The following is a 24533-nucleotide window of genomic DNA, read 5'->3' as shown; positions in this document are numbered from 1 at the left end:
CCCAACCAAGTCCACAGTTCACCTTTCAGCCCCCTTTTTGTGGATAAAGGAATCGTCCATTGTCTCGTGGCTGTTAAGAAAAATGTAGAACTATGATTACTCAAGATCCCTTATGTAAAGATAATTTTTGTTCGCTTTTATACCTCCCGCGTCGCCCGTATAGCAGCGAGTGTACCGGTGATAACGAAAAGCGTGACGTTATGCCACTCAATGACAAATGACAAAACGAATTGAAAGTGGAAATTATTGTTACAGGGTACGTTCCATGGCTTCCTCCTACTCCGCAGCAACATGCCCCAAAAAGTCATTAATTGAAGAATAAACTGTTCGCTTTTTGTTACTCAATAATGTACATAATGGGGATTTTCAGATTTTGATGTCCGCCACTTGCATGAAGCCTTGGTCTGCAAAGAATAACATTTCGCTCTCGCGTGTTGTTCCACACACCCTCGCCAATCGTCTCAGCAGTACGTGGTATACCCTCCTTGCAGGGGGCCACGATTCCATGCAACATTTGGTGCGCGCTATCAGCTATCGCTGTGCGTTTTCTGCAAGTTGCACCACAGACCTACAGGTTTCTCTCTCTTTTCTTGCGCGAACGCGATTGTCAGTTCAAGTACAGGAAGATCGGGAAGCTACACGCCGCTAAGCGTGCGTATAGGCATGTCACGCTACAACTCGCCCTTCAATGATGTCGACTCTCGTGCCGCCACTCGCTGCAGTACTCACCTGAGATCCGTAGACCACTTCCGCTGTGGCTGCCTCGTCGGGATGCGTAGGACCGCCCACGTTCTGCAGGTTGATAGGTGGAATCTCGAACTCCTCGTCCCCGAAGCTAGGAGTGTGAAATGTCTGCACGAGAATAGAAAGAGATACTGTTGCAGCACCGCCGCGGAAAACTCAAAACGTGAACGGCACGAGCAAGCAACAAACAACGTGAATAAAATTCACGTTGCCTAATCATCTTGCGTGTTAAGGCCGATGGAAGTAAAGCCAATGGCTCGACACGACCAACTTCAATGACTACGCTTTACTATCAAAATAGTGAGTTGTTGGGCCAGTTCGTTCAGCACCTTGCGTAGGGGAACGCAGAAGCGGTTCAGGAGAAAGTGCACAGGACAGGAAAGGCGCTCACTTGCAACTTATATTTATTATGAGAAATTTCCCACCACGAAAGCGTCTTTCCTGTCCTGTGCACTTTCTTCTGAACCGCTTCTGCGTTCGCCGACGCAAGATGCTTCTGTGTCACTGAACCAAACTTCGTTATTCCAAACATAAATGGCAGCGAACACAAGGCTGCAGCACGGCAATAAACCGCCAAGTAGATGTTTATTACCTTGACGGTAGATATTTTGTTGTAAAGTGGCATACGCAGACCTTGCGTGGCGAAGTGGAAAAGGTAAACAGGCAATAATCTACACACCTAGTGATGGCGACAGGAGGCAATGACGAGGCCGGTAGTTTTGCGCAATCATCAGCGGGGTGAGCCGCCGTGAAATACTGCCCCTGCTTCGATGGCGAACAAAGTCGTTTCGATCATCTCCGCCATTTAGACAAAGCAGCAGTTATGCGCACATGACAGTGCAGAGCATTCATTATACGCAAGACCATTGGCACGTCGCCTCCAATTTAGCTCCCGAGCTACTAGACGCGCCATGGAAACTCCCGCGAAGTCGGTCGTTCCATGGCGGCCATCGAGGCGAACACATTAAGCGGGAGAGATGGCGCTGTGCCCACAGCGAACGGAAATCCTGCACGCTCAAGGGCGATGCCCGTTGCGCGTCATTACAAACAGGTCTGGCTTGGAACATCGTATACATATTTATGCAGCCTCCGTTAAGTTTTACGATCCGCTTACGCGGCTAAAACTGCGCGCTCTTTTGACTACACCCACACCCGCCCTACATACCCCGACGCAGCACCAACGAAACTTGTGAAGCCGGCAGAGAGGGCGAAAAAAGCAGAAATGCTCACGAGTTACAGTGGCGAATATTTGCCTACTTACTCGCCATCTTGCCTTGGATCTGTAGACCAGCGACCTCAAACTTCGAAAGTTACACTAGCACGCCCCAAACGAGATGTCTACGAAAGCATTTCCCAAGTTTATTTCCTTATCGCTTCCTACCTCAAGGCAGAATAACGCAGTGTGAAAGGAAATTATCACTATTCGTCACATTATCCCAAAGTGTACCTTTAAAAATAAACTCATTCTATAGAGAATCTATAGCCGCAAAGTCCCCTCAGCATACTTTTTAGCAGGGGAGTCGAGCACCCCGTAAGTGCTAATTCGTCGCAAACTCCGTCGCTTAGAACAGACACTAACTTCGAATTCCCACGACAACAGATTCTGACTTCGGAGAGCCCCAATCTGCCACCATACAACCTCTTCGCAGAGCGAGGAAAATGGAAAGTACACGAGCGCACCCATGTACACAGACTGTCAAAAAATAAGCAAGCAATACAGGAACGAAATTATAGCGTTGCTGAGCAAAGCAGTACCTTTAAGTTTCCTCCGTCTTCGAAAACACTAGAATACCGGATCGTGTTAAGTACGCTAATAGAAGCACAGCAACCGCTTCACCATGTGAAACGGCAGAGGGTAACGAAAAACAACATAATAAAAGCTTAGAGCGACACGAAGTTGAGCTAGTTGGCACGGATCGATGATAAAAGAAGGTAGGCGTGCAAATCAAGACAACACAAACGCGTTTGTGTTGTCTTGAGCTCTTGTGTCCATGTTTGCACGCCCAGCTTCTTTTATCACTAAAAAAAAAAGTGTGTGTTGACGGGTGGGGGTCTTTGGCGAGTGAGAGCAGCACTTGTAGAACTCGCTAGTACCCGCGCTATTCTAACAACGACGGCGGGTGCCGCCAGTACACGGAGTAAACGCAGTTGCCTCCAGAGGGCGCCAAGCCCACGGTGTGGCTCGTCTTGATACCGCGGCGGCGGCGCCGCGGAGGTTGCACGGAGGGAAGGGCCTTCGACTGCCTTTTCGAGGATCATAAAAACAATTTCTGCGGCACAACGAAGCAATTCCGTTTCCATGGCGACCAGCAAGGGCCGTAAGTGAGGAGAAGAGATACAATCGCTGACCCCCTCTCTCCCTACGACGATGAGAACAGCCAGACCATCATTTACCCAACGGGAGAATAAAAAAAGAAGCAAGTGTGTGTATATATATGAGCGCCACGACGAGGTGCGCCAGGAACGGCTCAGAAATGCAAACAGGGCCGTTATTTATTCATGACGCTAACTTAACGATTCATTTTCGAAAGAGTATTAAGCTAAACACGAATCGCCGTCTCATTTCCTGCTGCTCGTTCATTCCTTGTATTCATGATGTGCTGCACTCGCTCATAAAATAAATACACTGGGGGAGGTGGGCGATGAGGAAAAGACAGGATCGACAGCAAGAATAAGGTACAGATCCTAACAACAACCTCATTAAAATAAATTAGAACCAGGCATAACTTCTTTTTCTTTTTTTTAAGATCTCGCTGAATCGATTCGACGAGAATGTTCCGCGCAGTTTCGGGAACTCCGAAAGTTAGCAAATACGTTTCGGTGAAGCTTTAGAGAGAAAAGCGAATTACGAAAACAAAACGAACCAACCATAAAGGAAATGACGGCTCAGTGAATCGCGAGAAAACGAAAAAAAAAAATGCTCCTGCAAGGGCGGCCGGTTCAGCGTTGAACAGCCTACCTTTGAGTTGCCTGGCAACGAACAGAAATATAAGCGAGTCCCGCTAGCTTCCCGCTTGCTCCACTCCTAACCTTCGTGACGTAAACAGAAACGGCAGCTGCAAGGACGCATGCCGAAACCGTTGCGTTGGTTGCAAGTACTACGTTGTCGGCAGATGCGTGACTACTATATATACATAGGCCCACTCAACGTCACGAATGTGTGCAGAATGGAATCGGAAACGGATAGTATGTGCCCGCTGGTCCAGAAAACAAGGTTGTGAAATTTATGGGCAGCCCGCGTAATAAAAGAGAATGTAGCAGTTTCGGCGTATTCGGCTCGCGTACGCGTATGGGTCAGTATACGAAACACTCGCGTCTCCAACAACGCCGCGCGCTATATACGAGAATAATTCCGGCGTTGGGCGGACCTCGCTAACGCCCATTAGGAGGGGGCAAACGAGCGTGTTCGTTAATACTGCCCTGGCCAAGCTATTCAGACTGAGCATAAAAATGCCGTCGCCCAACAGACCGCTGTTATCGTCATACTGAACTGCCAGCGCAGGTCTAGAAATTTTACATCGAAAAGCCGTGTCACGATAGGGCTGAACTGACGTGTTCCGCGTTAGATTACGTTATGGCAGTTTCGCCCGGGCAGCAGAGATGAGGACTATGAAAACGCTAACTTGGAGCAAACAGCGCTGCTAATCCCCCCCCCCCCCCCCCCCCAATCTCTTCACCTCTCTTTTATCTTTTATATGGCAGCCCCTCAACGGCATCACGCACGAAGGTTGCGACAAAACACGTTATTCCCCGCCAGTATCATTTGCTGTTGTATGTCTTAGGAGGCTAGCTAGAGATCATATGTGGTAGGCGTTCAAGCGTGTTCACTGTCTGGGGTGCGCAGCCTCAGCTATCCGGCCGCCTGGCTTGGCTGGTCTCCAACAGAGCCGGTGTACGCTTAGGCCGCAAACTATTCTTGTGATGATGGAGAAAACAATACTTTGGACAAAAAAAAAACGCGGTTTCTTCTTGTCACTTGCGAACGAGAACAGCGGGTACTGCAGCCGCTACAAACACAAAAAATAATTCCAGTGTTGAAGTGCCTTAACAAGACGACAATTAGCGAAACAAAGGAGTGACATCAGTACTTAGGACGAGAAGGGAACACCACATACACCCCGTCCTGCGGAGCCACTGCCTCCGATAGATAGATACTCTGGCGAAGAACAAGTAACCACTGCCTCCTCCCCTCCTCCTCCGCCCCCTTGCCTGCTCGCCAAACGAACACAAACGAAAACTGAGGTAAATACACCACGCTTGCTCACGGTTAAACTGGTAGCAACTTTCTTTTTCCCTATAGCAATCCCGCGCACAGGCTCGTTCATTCCGAACGACACCCACTCTGCTGAAGATTTGCTGCCAGAGGTCACGTTATGTAAGGTGATTACTCCTTATTTACAGCCCCACCCCCCACTCCCCTCACTTATATGCAAAAGAAGAAAGCGAGTTTAATTAAACCAGGGCAGATAACGGCCGAGTAAGTAATTTATTCCGAGAACCCGTAACAACCAAGGAGAAGCCACTACATGCGCACGAAGCGCACAGTGGACAATAATAATAATAATAATAATAATAATAATAATAATAATAATAATAATAATAATAATAATAATAATAATAATAATAATAAAAGAGCAGTCATTCTACACGCAAGACGTATCGTAGCTGTAAGTGAGAAACTTGAACAGTCCTGGTTTGCTGAGCTCGGCTGCTGTGACGATTTATTTCCTTCACCGTCTACAGCACACAACGGCGCTGCAGCAGGTGATCATCCGGGGCAGGCAACCGTAGAAAATGACCGGCGGCAGAAAAGCAGCACACAATGAAACTGGATTTCAGAAGAATGCAGGCAATTTCAAATCGCTTCCTCCACATCACTTGTGCCAGCAGTTGGCCAAAATGACCGAGAAAGCGCCACGCACTGATGACGAGGGATGCTTGTAGCTAGCTGAAAAGCCTCGGCTGTCTTTTGCTCTCGAGGCCTATCCGTCGAACACGAATTCAAACTGCCTTGCAGGAAGTGAACAACACAGCGAAGACAGCGGCCGGAACCTGGACGGTCTCCAGAACAATCCGTTTGCTCAAAACTTAAGCAAACTGCAAGACGCCTACCACTGGCAGGAGTGAAAATTTGTACTGTGGCTGTAAATGCAGTAGGGATTTCGACGCCTGCGTTGCATACGCAAGATTCCGGCAAGCGAGCCTCCAGAAGTCTCGGCGGCAGAACAGACACACGCCGATTTCCAAATGGACTTGCCGGGCTCGGTTAAAACTTAGCTAACAACTCTTTCTTCATCACTAGCAGCAACCGATTTCAGTATTGTGATAACGCACGCACGCATGCCATCTAGGGTTTAATTTATATGACCGAACCAGTAATTATTCAGCAGCACAGTACACGGGATGAGTGACTCCGAGTGTCCACTTAAATTAAGTAGATCCAATACAATGGTAACAACTTCAGCGAGTATCTGAAGTGCCGTTACACCGGCTCTTTGGCAAGCAGAATACACGACAGTACGAAGGCACACGCATATTTCGTTATGGTTTGTTTGCGGGGTTTAAGGTCCCACAGCGACTCAGGCTATGAGAGACGCCATCTTTCGTTATGTCACACAAAACGTGCTCTATTAGACGCTATACCTTCGAATATGATTTATGATGTTGACTTGTAACCCCTCATACAAATGTAACCCATGCATGCGTTGCGCCCTTCACGTCTTTAGCCAGGCGAACGGGTCGTGAACGCCGAGTCTGAAGTGGCTCGCGCTTGGAAGAAAAACAAACACGATAACTCAGCTGAGCGGTTTGGTGAAACAAGTCTGGTGTTATACATATCGTGTTGGTGCGATCTTTCGAGTGCAACATCTCAAGTAACCATCTAGCTTCTAAGCACGTAACATAAAAACACAGAGCGAGATAGAGGCCGTCACAGCTGACACACCAGATGATATTCAGCATGAAGTGCAGCGAACAATGTGTACATTTCAAGCGCGCTTTCGTTCTAAGCTCACGCGATAAACTGCACTCGAAACTCACGAAGTGTCACAGCTTTGCCCATGTATGAGTGTTGCGTTGTAGGTCTGATCCCACACCTGGTATGCAGGTAAAGATAGCCTTCTTTTGCACGCTGACAGTCGCCGCTGCCCGGCGATAATGATGGTGGTGATAGCGTGCCACGCCGCTTTGAAGCGGACGCGTGTCGTCTAACCCAAGGCTCCCACTGTGAACGCAGCTGTGAAAGAGCACGCAACCCGAGGCCCTAGCACAAGCGCATCGCCGATCTATGGAGGCCGTGTGGAAAAGCTGGCGAACTCGGCATTTGCGATCCAGTCGCCAGTGCAATATGGCGGCTTTCGTGGCGTCGCAAGCGCCGAGACAACACACCCGAAGAGGAAGGTGTTATTGCTAAAAATGCACACCCCCGCCGTGGGCACCCTCTATATGTTTCGCCCTGGAGGCGGATACCTCAAAATATTAGCGTAGCAGGGGACGTAGAATACCGCACACTCACCGCCGCAAATGCAGCGAAGAAAAGAAAGAAAACATGTCCGACGTTCGCCTTGTACATCGATGCAATTGAGCCTTGTTCCCGGATTCCATTTAAAACACACGTATTCACATTTCCATGCCTCGATAACAGCTGACGACGCGGCGAGTGCATCGACAAAAAAAGCGTAGGCACGGCAATCCAACTAGAAGCCCATCGCGCAGCTTCTAGCCAATGCTTTTAAACCCTTAATCCATCTTCTCCGCTAACCTTCACTGCCAGCCGAGCGTCGTTTGTGCGTGATGGCGATAGAGCGGCCTCAGCAGCAGCGACTCTGTGTTGGTGCCGCTCTCCTCTGTCCAGGTGACGCCCACTTGAGCCCCGGGGGCGGCTTTAGACTTTTGTGTTTTATAAGTGCAACTAGCGCGCAAAACCGGTTAACCGGTTTTAAATGGGTTAACAGGTAGGAAACGCAAGGCCACGCATAAATTTCTCTCCCAGCATAAAATAGGCCGGCGGCATTCTTGCTCAACACGATATTTTCTTTCGATTTCTCGGTCTCTCTCTTCCCATATACATAAGGTGTTTTTTTTTTTTTCGTTTCTTCTTTTCACGTAGACTTTCAGCAAACCAGGCCGTACGGCTGTGGGACTCTCGTGATATCTAGGACTTGAATAAATCTCGGCTGGAGTTATCTGCGCAACACAAACGCAACCACAAGTGTGTGCAGAGGTCCCACTTACAAAACATCCCTCGTCTGTATTCTTAAAAGGCAAAGCGTTTGCTCACAAGACCGCGTGGATACGTGAGAATAAGTATATGCGGCATACTAGGAACTCCCCCCCCCCCCCCCCTCCACACACTTTTTGTTTCTTCTTCTTTGTTTCATGAGCTATTTCCCGCAATGGTTCTCTTACTGCGCACGTATGCCGGTGTGTCAGCATGACCTCTCTTCGCGCAGCACAGTTCATGTTGTCCGCCTGGGTAGAAACTCGATTTACGTAACACCGATTCTAATGGACAAACAGTTAATGCAAACAAACACAGAGTGTGCCGTTTACCGCCTCTGCCCAGCACAGACACACACTGTCACGACCAAGGAGGCACAAAAAAAAAGTGGAGCGGGAGGGTGATGAGCAGCGCTTGCTCGCGAGTCGAATTACTTGTGCAGATAACCTAAAGTGCGTGAGCTCAACAAGAAGAGAAACCTTCCCGCAAGTTGTGGGAATACTAATTTCGAAGCAATGCGACACACAAGAACGGCGTGGAAAAAAAAAAAAAAAGCAATCCGTTCTGCCTGTCAACTCACCGGCTTCGGGTGCGGCACGAACAGTCGGAAGTTAAAGGCGACATACTATTCAGCAAATTAACGAAAAAAAAAGAGGGGTCCAACCAATTCAACGAGAGAGAGAGAGAACAACAAAAAAACAAAAATAAGAGAACGACCGCCCAATGCTTATTTATGAAGTACCCGAAATACAAACGACAATCCCACTGCAGTCACTTGACTATGGGACCCTCGCCTGCATAATTATAACCATGTACCTTTGTATTTGAAAGAAATAATAAACTGAAACTGAAAGAAACAACCGAACAGCGGCTGTCACCGCGTTGTAGTATACACGGTAGCCTCCTTATGGAGAACACAAGACCCATTGACTTATATTAGCCTTAACCGACTCATGCCGAATTCCCAGCATCCACGAGGCAAAAAAAAAAAAAAAAAAAAAAAGAAGCAAAACAAGGGAGCCCTTCTTGATATCGCTGCACTACGCGACAATGTGAGAGCACCGTGTTCCAATGGTGCGCTGTTCACTGTGGTGACAATGATGCATTCCGGAGATCCTAAACAAGCGATCGCTCATACACTCTACCGAATTGGTGCGACAAGAACTGCTTACGCGCGAAGCAACGTGATGCTTTAGCTTTTTCGTCTTCAACCACAAACGGCGGAACGCGGCGGCCTCACGCATGTGACCAGTGTCCGATCGCCTGGAGAGGCAGCTCCAGGTTAGGGCGCACTCATCCGGCAAGAGTCCGCACCACTAGCCCGCCAATCTCGTAGTGAGGCAATTTCCCGGAGACAGATACCGTAGGCCGGCATAAATGGCAAGGCCGCGGTGCTCCGCATTGCGCGTCATGGGGCATTCCGGGACGGTCGTTCAACTCTGCGGCTGCCAGGAAGCAATCTGCCTCTTATCTGACCGATCCAACAGGCCCCCCACACAACAGAGAAACGGCGCCGGGAAACACACAAAAGGAAGGACCTCGAAATAACGTCGTTTCTTCTCCCCGGTTTTACGCCGCCGGTCGCTTTGACTTTTTGTGCGCACGCCCTGAAAGCGGCAGGCCTCTCCGCCTCCCGCTCAATGGGTGCAGCGACGTCATCTTTTGCTGCTCTGCTCCTCTCCGCCAAGAATGAACGAGGAACACACACACTGACCGTCGAAGCGCGTCAGATTATATATATATATATATATATATATATATATATTGGTGACTCCATCCGTACTATAACGTTTACACGCGCGACTTGGTCGGCGTCCGCTGCAATGCCAGCCTTAAAAAATCCGGCAGAAACCATCAGGATAGCTGTCGACGTTAATGCGATTCACGAGACAGTGTAGCGAACGGCTACCCGTCCCGCCAACGCCGAATCGCGACATGTATGAGCCGTGCACTGCAGCCGGGTTCATCTCTCGCGCTTATAATTAGCGTCTTTCCTTGCAACAAGCCACTGTTTCTCTCTGAGCACGTTGTATACCACCGTCTAGCGGCGGCGCCGCGAAATCCGCCCGTGCCCCGTGTACCTTCCGACAATTTCGTCTGAACATTAATGACCTGGGCTCGATTCTTCCAAGTGCCAAAAATATGTGTAGGATCATTTTTTAACGTCTTCTAAATTTACTTTTTTTTTTTTTGCTGATGATGCTGATGATACCCGGTTACTGAAGCTGGCAAGAAAGAATTTGCGTAGAAAATTTAAATTTAATCAGCCTTCGCCATTACGCAAATAGTCAAAATATGGTTTGATTAGCAAACCGTAGCAAACTACCTTTAGCGCCCAATAATTTCCATAAATGTTACTTGCAGCGCCGCGATAGCAATCAATCAATGCAACCTTTATTTTCAAGCACATAAAAAAAATGTATAGCCTAAGTGGCCAGTGTGAAGTTCAATACTTGTATATACATATATATTTGTACATATGCATATAGATAACACTGTGCAGCCGTGCATCCCCAATTAAAGACGCCAATCATGCTGGCAGCAATGGCCCCGAAGGAAAAGTCAAAGGGGCAAAGCGAACATAAACGTGGAATAAATAAATAAATAAATAAATAAATAAATAAATAAATAAATAAATAAATAAATAAATAAAGAGGAAGCCTTCCTCCATTGGCAACTTTCAAAACTTCATCGGCAGTAGTGCGCCATTTTGACGCCCACGTCGAAAAGCTATGCGCACGAGAACCGCGGAACCGTTCGCACCGAAGCGTGCCGCGATGGGCCTACACACTGAGCCCACGACGTGGCGCGATTCCATCACGAGGGGTCGCCATCTGGCCGCCGCCGCCACCACCACGTGCGCCGGCAGGAACAGGTCCCGGCGGCAACGAAGTGGGTCGGCGGCAGCTGCCGCACTCTAATCGCTCGCCATGATCCAATTAACTGTCACTGGGCAGTGGCCACTCTGGCATGATCGATGTTGGCATCGCGCCAGATCCCGGTTACGCTGCCATATTGCGCTGCACGCATCGTCTGGTCGCTTCCATCAAAAAGACAAGGGGGGGGGGGGGGTAAGTTGACACTTGGCGGGGAATTGCAAAGAGGACCTCGGTTTGGTGATCCAGCGAAGCCCGCAGACCGTACATTTCACCATACCCTTTTCACTGCGCGGGGCGACAAATCTACAGCAGTAGCGTCATACTTTCTAGCTTTTCGAATCACGAATTCTGTAACTTGAGCGAAAGAGCAACAAAAAAAGTTTTTTTTTTCATTCAGAGTCTAAATATATATAAAAGTAGCAATCAGAAACGAGACGCAAGTTTCCTGCGTAAAATACAAGAAAGCTTTGATGGATTGGATATCACGTGAATGCATTCCTACGTCAAAACATTCCAAAAACAGCCTTAATACATTTGTGCGGCAAGAGGTTGCAGCAATAAAAAAAATCTAATGGGCAGATAGTGGCTTCGCGCCAGAGCGTGAAATTGGGGCCCCGCTGAAAGAACCAGCCACTGGAGAAATGGAGCACGGTGGGGGAAAAAAAAATCGCATAACAAGTCACACAAGCTTCGCTTACAAAGAAAATAAAGACCTATGAAAACAGCACTGCAAGAGCTCTGCTTCAATTACCCCCTCCTAACTTCCCCCTCCAAGAAGTGGTAAACCCGCTATGTGCAGAAGCCGGTTTCTTTATCCACGAGAGACATCATTACTGGTCATGCCGACCTAACAGCATTACCACTCTCCGCTTCTCTATTAACTGGAACTTGTTTTAATCATACTACGAAGCTCTGCAAACGTGGCGTAAAATGCGAGGAAAACGTTAACTAAAATAACGCACAGAGCATGCGCGATATGGCATCTAATCACTCCACAGCGATCACCCTAACTGTGTCCGACAATCCTTACCCAGAACGTAGACCTCCTTCCTGTTTAAATAAATAGAAGGTAAACCGCTCACGCACGTCTGTCCAAAGGTGGTAAATGTAATACGCTTCAATGAACTCCATTTCCTGCAGCGTCTTGGCTTTCCCAATGACGAGAAGCGTTGCTGAATGGGGGAGAGTTCAACCACACTGCTTGAAATGTAAGATAGGGTTGACGCCGTTGCCCGTGGAAATAAAATTCGCATGCTGACGCATCCTGACATTTACATACCGATTTACATACCGATCCGACTGCCGAATGTACTACTCGCCACAAGTGATCGGAATTCGATAAACTCTCGCGTCGCACGTTCAGCACTTTTTCACATGCGCAGTATCGTACGCGGCCGTTTTGGCGCACCGTGCTGCGAGACCCGCTTACAGTTATGAACTAGTTTGTCAGATTGTTTTGTTGTTGTTGTTTTTTTGACAGGAAGAATCTCGGCGTGACCACGAGATTCTTCCTGTCCTCGTTCCGCACTTCACGACCGTAATCGCTCCTGCTTTTCAAATTACGCCGCTTTTGCAAATATTCTGCTACCGCAGCGATCATAAATTGAGGGAGCATAAGCAGCCCGAATACAAGGCATGTCCACCGTCAGAGCGAAAAGTTCTAAGACAGTGCTCCCAAAGAAACTTCACGCAGGAGGCTTTATTCGCGTTACTAGGAGGTTTGCATGCCTTTCATGGAAGTCTATTCGCAGCCCCTGCAACCGCTATTCAATACATGCAGTCACTTCGACTTGGTCTTTCTCTTTCTCTCTTTGTCTGTCTGCCCCTCTCTTTTCATTTCTGCACCCACTCCACCTGAGTAGGGTAGCCCACTAAACTATCTCTGTTTAAAACAAACTCTCTGCCTTCCTGCGCATTCTCCCTCTATCTTCCCATCTGCTGGAATTCCGTTAGTATTCACATGTATGAACTTGTCCAACCAGCCACTTTTATGAAGAGAACCTTAACACATCAAAGTTAGAATGCTTTATAAGCGCTGCGGTGCATCGATGAACGCAACTTGATGGACGGTATAAGAAAACAATAAAATGGTCTTTCCCAAAATATACCTTGCAGAATGTATTGCGAGAAGGACTTACGTATGCATGGCATAGGTCGGCACACTCACTCATGAGTCGGTTCACTCAGACTCACATCAAGCCGTGAGTCTGAGTGAGTCCGGGTGAGTGATATTTTGGTGAGCTTGAGTCCGAGTGAGTCCGGCTAAGAAAAATTTGTCGAGTCTGTGTCCGAGTGAGCCCCAAGCCCAAAATGTATTTCATGAGTGAGTCTGAGTGAGCTCCACATTTCTTGCCGACCTATGGCCTTATTTACTCAACTTCAGCACTACTATCAGCCTTATGTCGTCTCACGTTTATGCTCACATACTCCAACGCACTAGCGTTCATGCGCCAGCTCAATCTTTATTGAGCAAAGGCGTGAGTTACGGACGCGGAGGGGAGGGGGGTACCTTGACCCCCCCCCCCCGGCAACCTCTTTCACGGTAAGTTCTTGACAAAAATACCTCGTGTGAGCCTCCTCTTTCAATGAAAAATGTCCTTGCTGGATTGCAATCACTGATAACTCGCATTTAGAGATACGGTATAAAAAGGTGCCAAGTACAGCACCGATTATGCGAGACATTGGTGTTAAAGAGAATTGACACATTGGTCGAAAAGGTTAATTAAACGCGAACGGACTCACAAGTCGACTCACTCCGAGACTCAGATCGAGGACTGAGTCCGAGTGAATAATATGGTGAGTGTGAGTCCGGGTGAGTCCGGTTGAGAAAAAATTTAGCAAGACTGAGTCCGAGTGAGTGCGGTCGAGGAAAATTTTGGTGAGTCTGAGTCCGAGTGAGCCCTAACAGCAAAATATATTCCATGAGTGAGTCAGAGTGAGCTCCACGCATTCTCCGACCAACGATGCACGGTCAATGCGAGTCAGCACAGTGGGCACTTTTCTTCAATACTTCAGAGCCGTTGTCGACTCTAGCCAGCACTAATGCGGGGTGCGATATCCGGGTACAAAAGTCTGGCGCTCTCTTAACGCTTAAGCTGAAAGACACACGCCCTAGCGGCAACACAAGGGCGTACAATCTTCAAACGCTGCAGGGCGGAAACTCCGGCCCCGACCGCCATCAGTCCGCGGCGCACGCTGTAATGACGGCGGCGGCCTACTTCTCCCGAAGCGGGATCGGAAACGTACAAAGCTAAGACTAATTCGTTTAAAACTGGAGAGTCGCTAATTGGGATCCACCCCCGGCTTAGCGGCAGGGCGACACACGCTCGATGTTATTCGGAAATGCGGCCCGGTCGGTGCGCAGTCCTAATTTCAGTCCGGGGTAAATAAATAAATAAAAGAAGGAACAGTGCGAATTCGAAAGCATTATTCCAATGGAGAGCGAGAGCTTCGACGAATGTAAGAAAGAAATAAGGCGGTGAGAAAAGAAAGGACCCTCGCGCATAGGCACCGATCGAATGTCAATATTTGAACAACGTTCCTCTCGCCCCCAATCGATGCTATTGAGATGACGCCGGCGACAGCACAGTGAAGCAGGAGAGAAGGTGGGGGGGGGGGGGGGGGGGGGGATTCGCGGGAATGAGGAACAGACGTTTTTGGCACAAAGCTATCGTCGCCTCGAGGTAACTATCTATTCGTGTTAACTGTCATGATTCGATCCCCGACGTTCCATGTCTCGCTTCTCTTTTTGCGATCGTACTTGCTGCAGCTACCGGGTCATTTTTTTGTCTCTTGACGCGACAGTATAGTACCCCCGCCCCCTCCCGCCTCATCAGGAATTCATTACGATGCGCCCCGCCCTCCGCGTGCAAAGCCATCCCTCCGGGTAATGAATTGCGTTTCGGCGCTGGCAGAATTGAGAAACCTGGACTCCAGGCCGCCCGGGAGGGCGCTGCACAGGAAGCCTAGGCCACCATAGCAGAAGAACGCCTTTATCGCTGGTGACCCCACACGGTGCAAATGTTACCTGAGAACTCCCTGCGTTGGAAGAGACGCGTGAGGAAACTATGCGCGCACAGCACACTCACAGCATGAGCACTGCACGAAATGAACAAACTCGAGACGGTCGAAGCTGCTCGATGCAAGCACGGCCATCCCACGAGTCTGATTTTAACTACACACGTGTCATTTATGGCTATCGCCAATTTTCCGCGAAAAACAACCTTCCGAGTGATGTAGCACAAATACTAATTGGCGGAGTTTTTACGACATTAGTTCCAATGACGTAATCCCAAGTAGCGGCATTGTAATGTGCCCACTAAACAATGCCAAACTCGAATATTTATAGTCAGCAATAAAAAAGGCTGGTTGGTTGGTTTAATGGGTTTTTAATGTCCCAAAGCGACCCATGCTACGAGAGACGCTGTGCTGGAGGGCTCCGGCTAATTTCCACAATCTGAGGTTCTTTAACGCGCACTGAAATGACCAGTACACGGGCCCCTAACATTTCGCCTCCATGGAAATGCGGCCGCCGCGGCCGGCATCGAACCCGCGTCTCTCGGGTCAGCAGCCGATCGCCGTCACCACAGGTCCATAGTGGCGGCAATAGATGGCTTGCATTGACGTCACTGAAAACGCCGTCTTGGAGCAGCATGTGAGGACGCTACATTAGCGATGTCAAATTATTAATAATAATTATAGGGACTGAGGTTAGGTCCACTACAAAAAACGCCAGGCCTGCGCTGAAACCGCAGCACAGTCACAGCGAAAGCTGGAAGAGCGGCGTTTCAAGAGCCCGTTGTAAGCTCTCTTGGGGCTACAATACAAGTACACTAGAAAGGTACCCACTACGCCATAAATCAAATTTTCGTGAAGTTGGGAAGCGCCTACTAAGCCATTATTCGTCATTCTGCGGAGAAGCGAGGCACCAGCTACACGTCTGTAAGGGATTATGTGCTCTTTTGTTGACGCGACGACTGATGACGATGAAGAATTACGGCTCAGCCCTTTGTAATGGGTTGGAAGCTTTAAACGGCCCACCAGTTATGTAATTTGCACTGGGTGACGCCCGGTCGCTATTTCCCTCTGCCGTCATGCTGTATAACATACGCTGACGTGGGAGAGAGACGGGGGAGGGGTGCGAAGAACTTTACTGAGACCCCGAGGAAATGGATCATGCGCTTATGGGCTTCCTTGGCAACCAATACAAGTGCACTTGCGAGGAACCCGCTACGCTATAAATCATTGTAATTTTTGAGAAGTAGGGCAGCAGGCACTGTGCCATTTTTCGTCATTCTACGGAGAGCCGTGCTATCTGCTAAACGCATGCAAGGCATTAAGGCCGAGACAGACGGTACGATTTTCCATGCGATGCGGCGTCCGACACGGCGGTGGGAAAACCGGAATGGTGACCTTTCATAGCATCGGACAGCCACCATTCCCTCTCCCCCACCGCCGTGTCGGACGCCGCATCGCACGGAAAATCGTACCGTCTGTCTCGGCCTTTATGCGCACTTTGTTGATGCTGTGCCTGATGACGACGAAGAATTATGGCAGAGACCTTTGTAATGGGTTGGAAGCAATCAACAACCTACTCGTTGCGCAATTCGCATTGTGTGACGCCTGGTTATAGAATTCGCGTTGTGCGACGCTTGGTGCTTATTTTACTCTTCTACCACGCTATATTGCATATGCTAATGTGGTTCGTTCCCGACACGAAGCCTGTATAGGACCTTTTTGCAACGCAGTTTCAACCACCGGCATGGCTCAGAGGTTGAATACTGGGCTCACACGCAGAGGACCCAGGTTCGAACCTCGTTCCATCCTGGAATTTTTTCTTATTTCGTTTTTTTTCTTATTTCGAGCGATACTGGTTACGGACACCGGCGGCGGCGGCGGCGGCGGCAGCGGCGGCGGCGGCGGCGGCGGCGGCGGACAACTACGGCGCCAAAAACGGCCGGTGAAATGATCTCATAACAGCTTTCGCTGTAAAATGCGTGTGGCGGCGAGCGTCAAAACCAGGGAACCGTTCAGACCGATGGCAGGAGCAGGAGAAGACTATTCTTTATTTTATTTTCTTTACCTCGCAGCCCGCAGCACGAGGAACGAAGAGCATGCGCGTACCATAATTAATAGTCGGCCGATGAAAACGACGATATATATATATATATATATATATATATATATATATATATATATATATATATATATATATATATATATATGGACATACACTTTTACATAATTATACAAACAAATCCACACACACGCGCATACACACGGGCATACTAGTGCTTCAACATATTTCAACTCACACTTTCTTAAAAGGCAACGAAATCAGAGATGTGTAAACATTGCAACATGAATCTATGCAGAAACCACATACATCCTTTCAAGTTCTTTGAAGGAGGCCGTAAAAAAGATCAAACTGTATCGATCTAAGCTGTTTAACGTTATAAAAACATCACGTGCAGGTTCCTTCATTATACACGCACAGAGACGTTCCTGCCACGTCGTTTTCCCATTGACACCACTTGTTTGTCATCAAAGCCGCCATCATGGAGTGCCATAGTACATTCAGGAGCTGCGTCCATGACGACACGTGCAAGCTATCTTGCAGATGCATTCTCTGCTACTGTCTGCTTTCGACACATACAGCTTGGCTTCTCATGATTCTTTACACAGTGACAGCAAAAAGAGGCCTGGGCGTCTTTTGGCGCCTGCACCATCACCGTAGGTAATTCGGTACTGAGCAGTCACCAATCGGGCCCGGAAGTACGATGTATTACTACACTGTCCATACCAAGCGGCCAACAGAATAGACATGTCTTTACGATTACCTAAAGTAGCTTTGAGAAGCACAGGATTAATGCTGAGGTGCTCACTAAACAAGTTAATAACTAAACACGCCAATGAATTCGCTGGTAATAGCGATGAATTGGCTCTGTGTCCACGACTGTTGTATGTGTGTAACTGTTGTTGTGCATATAGTATTGACGCATCGCGCACATAGCGCAGATGGCATCGCACATGAGACCTGCGCGCGGGAAACTTCGCCACTTATGACAGTAAAATAAAAAATAACTGCAGTACGCCAAGATTGAGAAATTGAGTGCCCTGGTTGCGGAACCCCGGGCTCCCTAGCGTATCAACTCTTCGCAAACGCGTAATGCTCGACAAAGGGTATGTCTATGCGTCATTTACAATGTACGCCCGCTGCAATGAAATTTCGCAACCGCTGCAGTTCAACACATGCCTGCCTAGAAAGCATCAACAGACTGACAACAGCTTCAAGTTGTCGGTCCAAAATTACAGTAATGTGGATAAGAAAGGGTCGTGGTTATGCACGAAAAGCTGGGTTAGTCCTATATATATTTTACACCGTTAATTGCCATTTCAAAATACTGTGTTTTAAAGCCGGGGCAAAGCTTCGTTATGATGAATATTCCACGTGTTCAAGCCAGCTTACCAGAGGAAAAAAAGAATAGGTATTTCATGCGCGCGGGACAAACATGGTTTACTTACACTTCCAGGCAAATTTCCTGGGATCGCAGTATGGATCACGAGAACAACGCTTAAATGTAATCAGAGGAAGAAATAAAAAAAAGTGGAAAGTCCCACGGGAGTCACACTTCGAAAAATACCGAACCTTTTCGATTGAATGTTTCACTACCGAAGCTCTTGAAGGAGTTTCGCAATTGTTTTCGTGTGAGGGCCAGCGTATACGGTATCAAATGTCAAAGAACAGCCAGCAAAACAAATTGCATACCACCCCCCCCCCCCTCCCCCAGAATATATCATTTAAGCTTCATTATCATACACAGCAAAACAGAAGTTACACTAAGCCCGTCTCACTGAGATATATGACTATTTCTTAGCATGCTTTACATTAACCAGTCATCCGCAATTCTTGCTTCTCGCATCACGTTTTACCGGCGCCATGTTGAAGGTCAGCTTGGACTTCGCAAAAGTGCGGCGGTGCGAAGATCACGGCGTGGCCGTCATAAAATGTCATTCGAAATGACAACGAGAGAACAGCAGCGACCGCGAAACATAGTACGCAGAAACATCGTATAACGAAGACTATAGAATTATTATAAGCTCGAATATCGTGAACCGTTAACAACGACGAAAAAAAGAAAAGGTCATAATAGCTAGCTATAGTAAAACGTATTGATAGTGAAGATTTTAGTCACTCGCAAAACAGACTCTCCTAACTTCTAAATTTTGTGAGAACTCGCTTTGTACAGCTTCTCTTGCCTTCATGTTAAAGAGGCAGGGCGTGCAGACACGAACACAAGAGAGAAGACACCACAAACGCGGCGTTTGTGGTGTCTTGACTTCTCTCTTGTGTTCGTGTTTGCACGCCCTGTCTCTTTAACATGAATACTTACCAACTAGCTCAGCTCTCTGTTATTTTGTCTCTTGCTTTACTGTACGATCTGCTCAGATTTGCATACACGAGAAATTTCTCTCTCTCTTTTCCGCTCGCCCACTCCTTTTTCGGGTACAGCACCTCAACCGTCACATCGTAGCGCTGCGGTGAAATGGCAACAGGAAAGCTACGCAAAAAAAAAAAAAAAAATTGAATTCTGTGAATAAAGAGAATACACTAAAGAGATAACGCTCCTATGCATTAAAAGCTCCCAGGGTCCATTATGCATCCGCTTCTGTCGACTCGAAGGCAAAAGCGATCTTCTTCTCTTTCTTCTAAGTCGATGTATTGGGGACCCTTCCGAAAGCTTGCTGCAACTAACGTGGTTTTGCAATGCCTCCAGGATTGGAGGCATTGTAAGCTTTATGCACCTCACCCTGTTTTGCACCGCCTCAGTGATCGGCCCAACTTTGACCAAGCAATATGTCATGTGATACGTCACCACGTGACGTCACAGTGACATAACAAATGTTGGCGATCTATGAAGTCATGTTGACGTCATCACGTGGTGATTTTTTTTTTTTTGCATCACTTCTGTTGACGCCGCTGATGTGCGACGCCTACGTGGGACGCCGACGCGGGACGCCGGCTAATTTTCGCGTTGGATGAGGCATCTGAAGCTTTCGCCATAATAAACATTCGCAGCAAAGGAGCGCAACGCTCTAAACACCATTAATATGATTTTTAAAGATATATTAAACAACGTGTTATTGGTTCATCTCGCAAACCACAGTCCGATATTATGCGCATAATGCTTCAAAAGAATAAATCAGTGAGCGCCGGTGCTGTTTAGCTGCAAGCCACAGGAGCGCAGCTGTTGCACTTTACACAAGGAGGCTGTCATTGCGCAACTTCCGGCGGCTGCCAACGACACGGTTTCTTTCCCTCTTTTCTCTTCTACCCATATACGAACAGCTGGCTCCTTTAGTTTTATTCCGTTCCATGAAGCAGCCGCTGAATCGACACATGTTGCAATCGGCACACCCCCCCCCCCTTTTTTTTTTTTCGTTTTTCTACCCGACCGGTTTTCAATGAGCATTAAAAATGATCTTCCCTCGCTTTTGGTACCATGCGTTCTGCGAAAAACGTACCACTCTTCAGGATAATAAATAAATAAATAAATAAATAAATAAATAAATAAATAAATAAATAAACGTCTAGCCTACGCTCTGATTAGTACTAAAGGTGAAGGCATTTCCTTTACAGTAGGATCCGCTAGATATCTTTGGCGACTTCTCTAATACGTCTAAGCAGCTTCCCTGTATAGTCGGATACAACCTAGGAAGTCCGGAGAGGCCCAGACGACCGAAATGCACTCGGCAGTGCTCTCGGAAGGCGGTGTCACCGGCCGTCCGGTCATGACGGCAGTCTGGAGTATGCGCCCAACGGTGCAGGCTTGTGTGCATCCGTCTTTGAGGCCGTCTTTGCACGTTCAGCTACTTGCACTGAATTGATGCATTGTCGCCTAAATGGGCGAAACGAGAGAAGAAACGCGAGGAGAAAACTGCATCTATATAGTGATTTTATCTACTCGCATGTAGCACGTGCCCTTAAGAAACCGTGTCACAAGTGATTGCACTTCATCTTGATACTGTGCTTTAGCTTTTTCTCCTTGCTTACGCGCGCGCGCGCACACACACACACACACACACACACACACACACACACACACACACACACACACACACACACACACACACACACACACACACACACACAGCATAATTAAAAGCAACATCGACGACTGGCAGTAGGAACACTCCTCGTGTTTCCACTTGCCTCTCTCGTTTCCAAGGCGCCACCGCAAAGGAGTGAAGAGGCGAAAATCAAAAGCAGTGAACTGGCGGCTTATGTGATTGCTTCCACCGAAGCTCGCGTGCCTGTTTCTTTTCTTCCCGTCCTCTTTTCTTCTTACGAAGTATATTTTCATTATTTTCCTGCTGTTGCAGTTTTGTCATTCCCTTAGCTCCGTGCCCTTTATCGTCACGGTGAGCGTATAACAAGGTCGTACGTGCTTTAAAATGCTCAGCCTTAATCGTCTCCGTCGACAAAACTGCCCCCCCCCCCCCTCGACCGGCAACGGCGCTGATATTTTTATTTTATTTTATTTCCCCCTCGAAGCGCCGAGGCGATAGCATCACGGGTTCCTGCCTCGCCACCTCGGCGCGTTCATTGAACATCAGAGGCGTGGAGGACACGGGAGAAAGACAGGGCGAAATAAAAACGCGCCCCTCGCTCCTCTCTTGCCGCATTAAAATTCCCTCCACGGCAGTTGTTTAAAGAGCGCCAAAAAAGGAAGACGACATAATAAACGGCCACAGAGGCGTGCAAATAAGCGTTTCGCAGCGCAAAAGTCGCTATACCGCGAAGCGAGACGCGGAACCAAAGCAAACAAGGCCAAAAATGAATTATAATAAAATGGTGCCCATGATGGTCGCTGCATTTGCAATGAATGCAGAGATCAAAGGCCCTGCAGATGACGGTCCGTTGAAGACGGATGGCGGCCAGCAGTGGAGCACATTTGAAATACGTGCGTCAGAAGCTACTACGGACGAGTACCCCTTCGAGCGAACAGTGCCGATCGAAGTTCACTTTCCAGATTAAAGCCTAAATCATGAAACGTCTCGACCCTAATGTTCGCCTTTTTTGAAAAAAGTATTGGAAAACAAGACCCAATACAATACGATGCAGGTGCGCACATACAACATTATATCCATGAACTGGGACTCAGATCCATGAGCTACGTTGTCACAGACGGTCGATCGCATAACGGAATGATGTAGACTTCTAACAACCCTTGCACACGTGCCAAAGGCGCGTCTTCGCACGAAGCTTGAACTTGTGCATCATAGCAGCCACCACGCATTACGGCCATTATGCTTCTACATTATTTTACAGTAAGCGATACAAAAACTGAAAAATATCGTGATTGCCAGAAATATTTCAAGCTGGCCTAATCCCAAGGTGCACGACCAAGGAGCCGCAGATGTCACGAATTACGCTCTGGGAGGTATTCGTTGGAGTAGAATTGGTGCTTTTAAATCTTGGTACACGCTTAAGCGAGAATGCTACGCCGCAAATACTGGAACAATCGGTCGCCATTTGCGATGCGGCCATAAGAGCACGCTGTGTTTCACAAGACAACCGAGGTCTGTAATCATTTGCGATTGCGCCATGAATGCTGTTATCTGCTACGTGCGCGCGCATTACTCGTTCTCTGTTCCCTCCCTTTTCCGGCCCTCTTCCCCTTTCTCCCAGTGTAGGGTAGCAGACAAGGCCAAACCTAGCTAATCATTTCAGTGACCTTTTCTCTCCCTCTTATCTCTCTCTGTGGCGCGAAAGAGACGGCCGATCGTGGTGTTAATTTGACGTGTCCCATGGTGTACTCGTCTTTTTCGCTCCATAGCATTCTCGATTAACTCTGACAGACGTCATTTAAGATCATGACTTTCCGGGAAGTGTGTTGTGGAAAGCATCTGGACAGGTCCGCCGAGTTCTCACGGCACGCTTCACCGCCACTAAATGACAAACTGTTCCAAAACAGTTGGCGCCAGTGAATTGACCAGCGGAATTACGGGAGGTGAAAGAGATGCAACGTAAAGGACGCGATGTGTGCGGGGCGACTTCGAGGCTTGACGCCCGCACCGGCTTTGTGGCTGCAATGACCGACACGCTCGTTCGCGGCCACTAATTGGGGCGGCACGCGGAGCCCATGCGCGCGACACCAGATTAACGATCCTCGGTCAGAGCGCTAATGAAGAAGACCGCGGATCCGCGTCGCAGCTACGCCCTCGGCCCTGCGTCCACGCTCGCCGCAGGACTCAACACACCTGTGGCTCTTGCTCACGACGGCAGCGGCTACTCAATATCACGGACGAGTGGCTTCAGCAAGCTACAGCTTTGATATCACGCTATTCCGCGCTTTCTTTTCGCTTTATTTTCTTCCTTTTTTTTTGCGCTGTAGGAATTGACGATGTAGGGCGGTTCCTAAATACAAATGAAGTATATGTCGTACCGAAAGATAATATATAATAATATCTGGGTTTAACGTCCCAAAACCATGATATGATTATGAGGGACGCCGTAGTGGAGGGCTCCGGAAATTTCGACCACCTGGGGTTCTTTAACGTGCACCTTAATCTAAGTACACGGGCCTCAAACATTTTCGCCTCCATCGAAAATGCAGCCGCCGCGGCCGGGATTCGATCCCGCGACCTCCGGATCTGCAGTCGAGCGCCATAACCACTAGACCACCGTGGCGGGGCATACCGAAAGACCGGTGAACGTGTCGATGTCACCTAACCTACACATCCAAGTTTTTTTTATACATTATATTTCATTACATGGTGGAAGCAGCATGTCAAGGTTTCCGTTTCCGTAACGTAAGGAGGAGGAGAAGGAGAGAAAGGAAAGGCAGGGATGTTAACCAGTCTAGAAGGACCGGTATGCTACCCTACACTAACGTAAACCAACCAAATATCACGAGGACCTCACAGCTCGAATAAAATATCGCGGGAGGGACGTTATAGTCGGCAACTTCAGAACCCGACATGCCACAACGCCAGCAATAACAAAGTAACATACGGCAACTCATAAGATCGCCGCCTAATTTTGTGATTAGTTACGACACGTGCATCACAACTTCCGGAATTTGTGCGCTCTAGCAGGCGGTACAATACAGGAGGGGAACACAAATAGGAAGTTGCTGGACGCGTACGATACAGGAACCTTTGCCGCACTGACCCCCGCCCTCCCCCGCTATCCAGCGCACACACACACACACACACACACACACACACACACACACACACACACACACACACACGCACGCACGCACGCACGCACACACACACACACACACACACACACACACACACACACACACACACACACACACACACACACACACACACACACACACACACACACACACGTAGAGAGAGATATGTTTATTGTGATAGCAAAGAATTCAATGCATCTGTGTGACATATCGTGAAAATAAAGGCGGCATGTGTCACTTACGCAACAAACTTGTAAACAGCAGGCGTAGAAGGAACATGCTCGAGAAGTCGGCAGAAAGGTACAAAATGAGAGAACGAACGAGCGATTGAGATACACAAAGTACTTGTGCATCCAAAGCAGGAAATACACAGAACTACACAAGGAAAAAACTAGTGTTCCTCAACGCCTTACGAAAAAGTAATGACGGTGGATACTATACTGTGTAAGTAACGGACGTATTACGGCCAATGCCGAG

At 48.2% G+C, this 24533-nt stretch overlaps 1 protein-coding gene and 1 non-coding gene across 10 annotated transcripts in view; both read right to left on the bottom strand.

The window, feature by feature from the left end:
• LOC119373048 (TOX high mobility group box family member 4-B) overlaps positions 1–24533 on the bottom strand; it is a 453672-nt gene that overhangs the window by 24323 nt on the left and 404816 nt on the right. For 8 of the 9 annotated variants that reach the window (XR_007417751.1, XR_005179769.2, XM_037643183.2 and 5 more), the window contains one exon: positions 730–852. Coding sequence is in view for 6 of the 9 variants with exons in the window: in XM_037643183.2 (XP_037499111.1) it covers positions 730–852 (123 nt within the window). In the remaining 3 variants the exon portion in view is untranslated. Of the gene's footprint in view, positions 1–729; positions 853–1423; positions 1610–24533 lie in introns of those variants that run through there. The other variant, XM_049419756.1, reaches the window with a different exon arrangement.
• Trnac-gca (transfer RNA cysteine (anticodon GCA)) lies at positions 23464–23536 on the bottom strand. Its single transcript has one exon. It is a non-coding gene; the product is annotated as a tRNA-Cys (tRNA).

This window comes from Rhipicephalus sanguineus, chromosome 1 (assembly GCF_013339695.2).
Source record: "Rhipicephalus sanguineus isolate Rsan-2018 chromosome 1, BIME_Rsan_1.4, whole genome shotgun sequence".
Lineage (NCBI taxonomy): Eukaryota > Metazoa > Arthropoda > Arachnida > Ixodida > Ixodidae > Rhipicephalus > Rhipicephalus sanguineus.
This window is presented reverse-complemented; position numbering and strand designations above follow the sequence as displayed.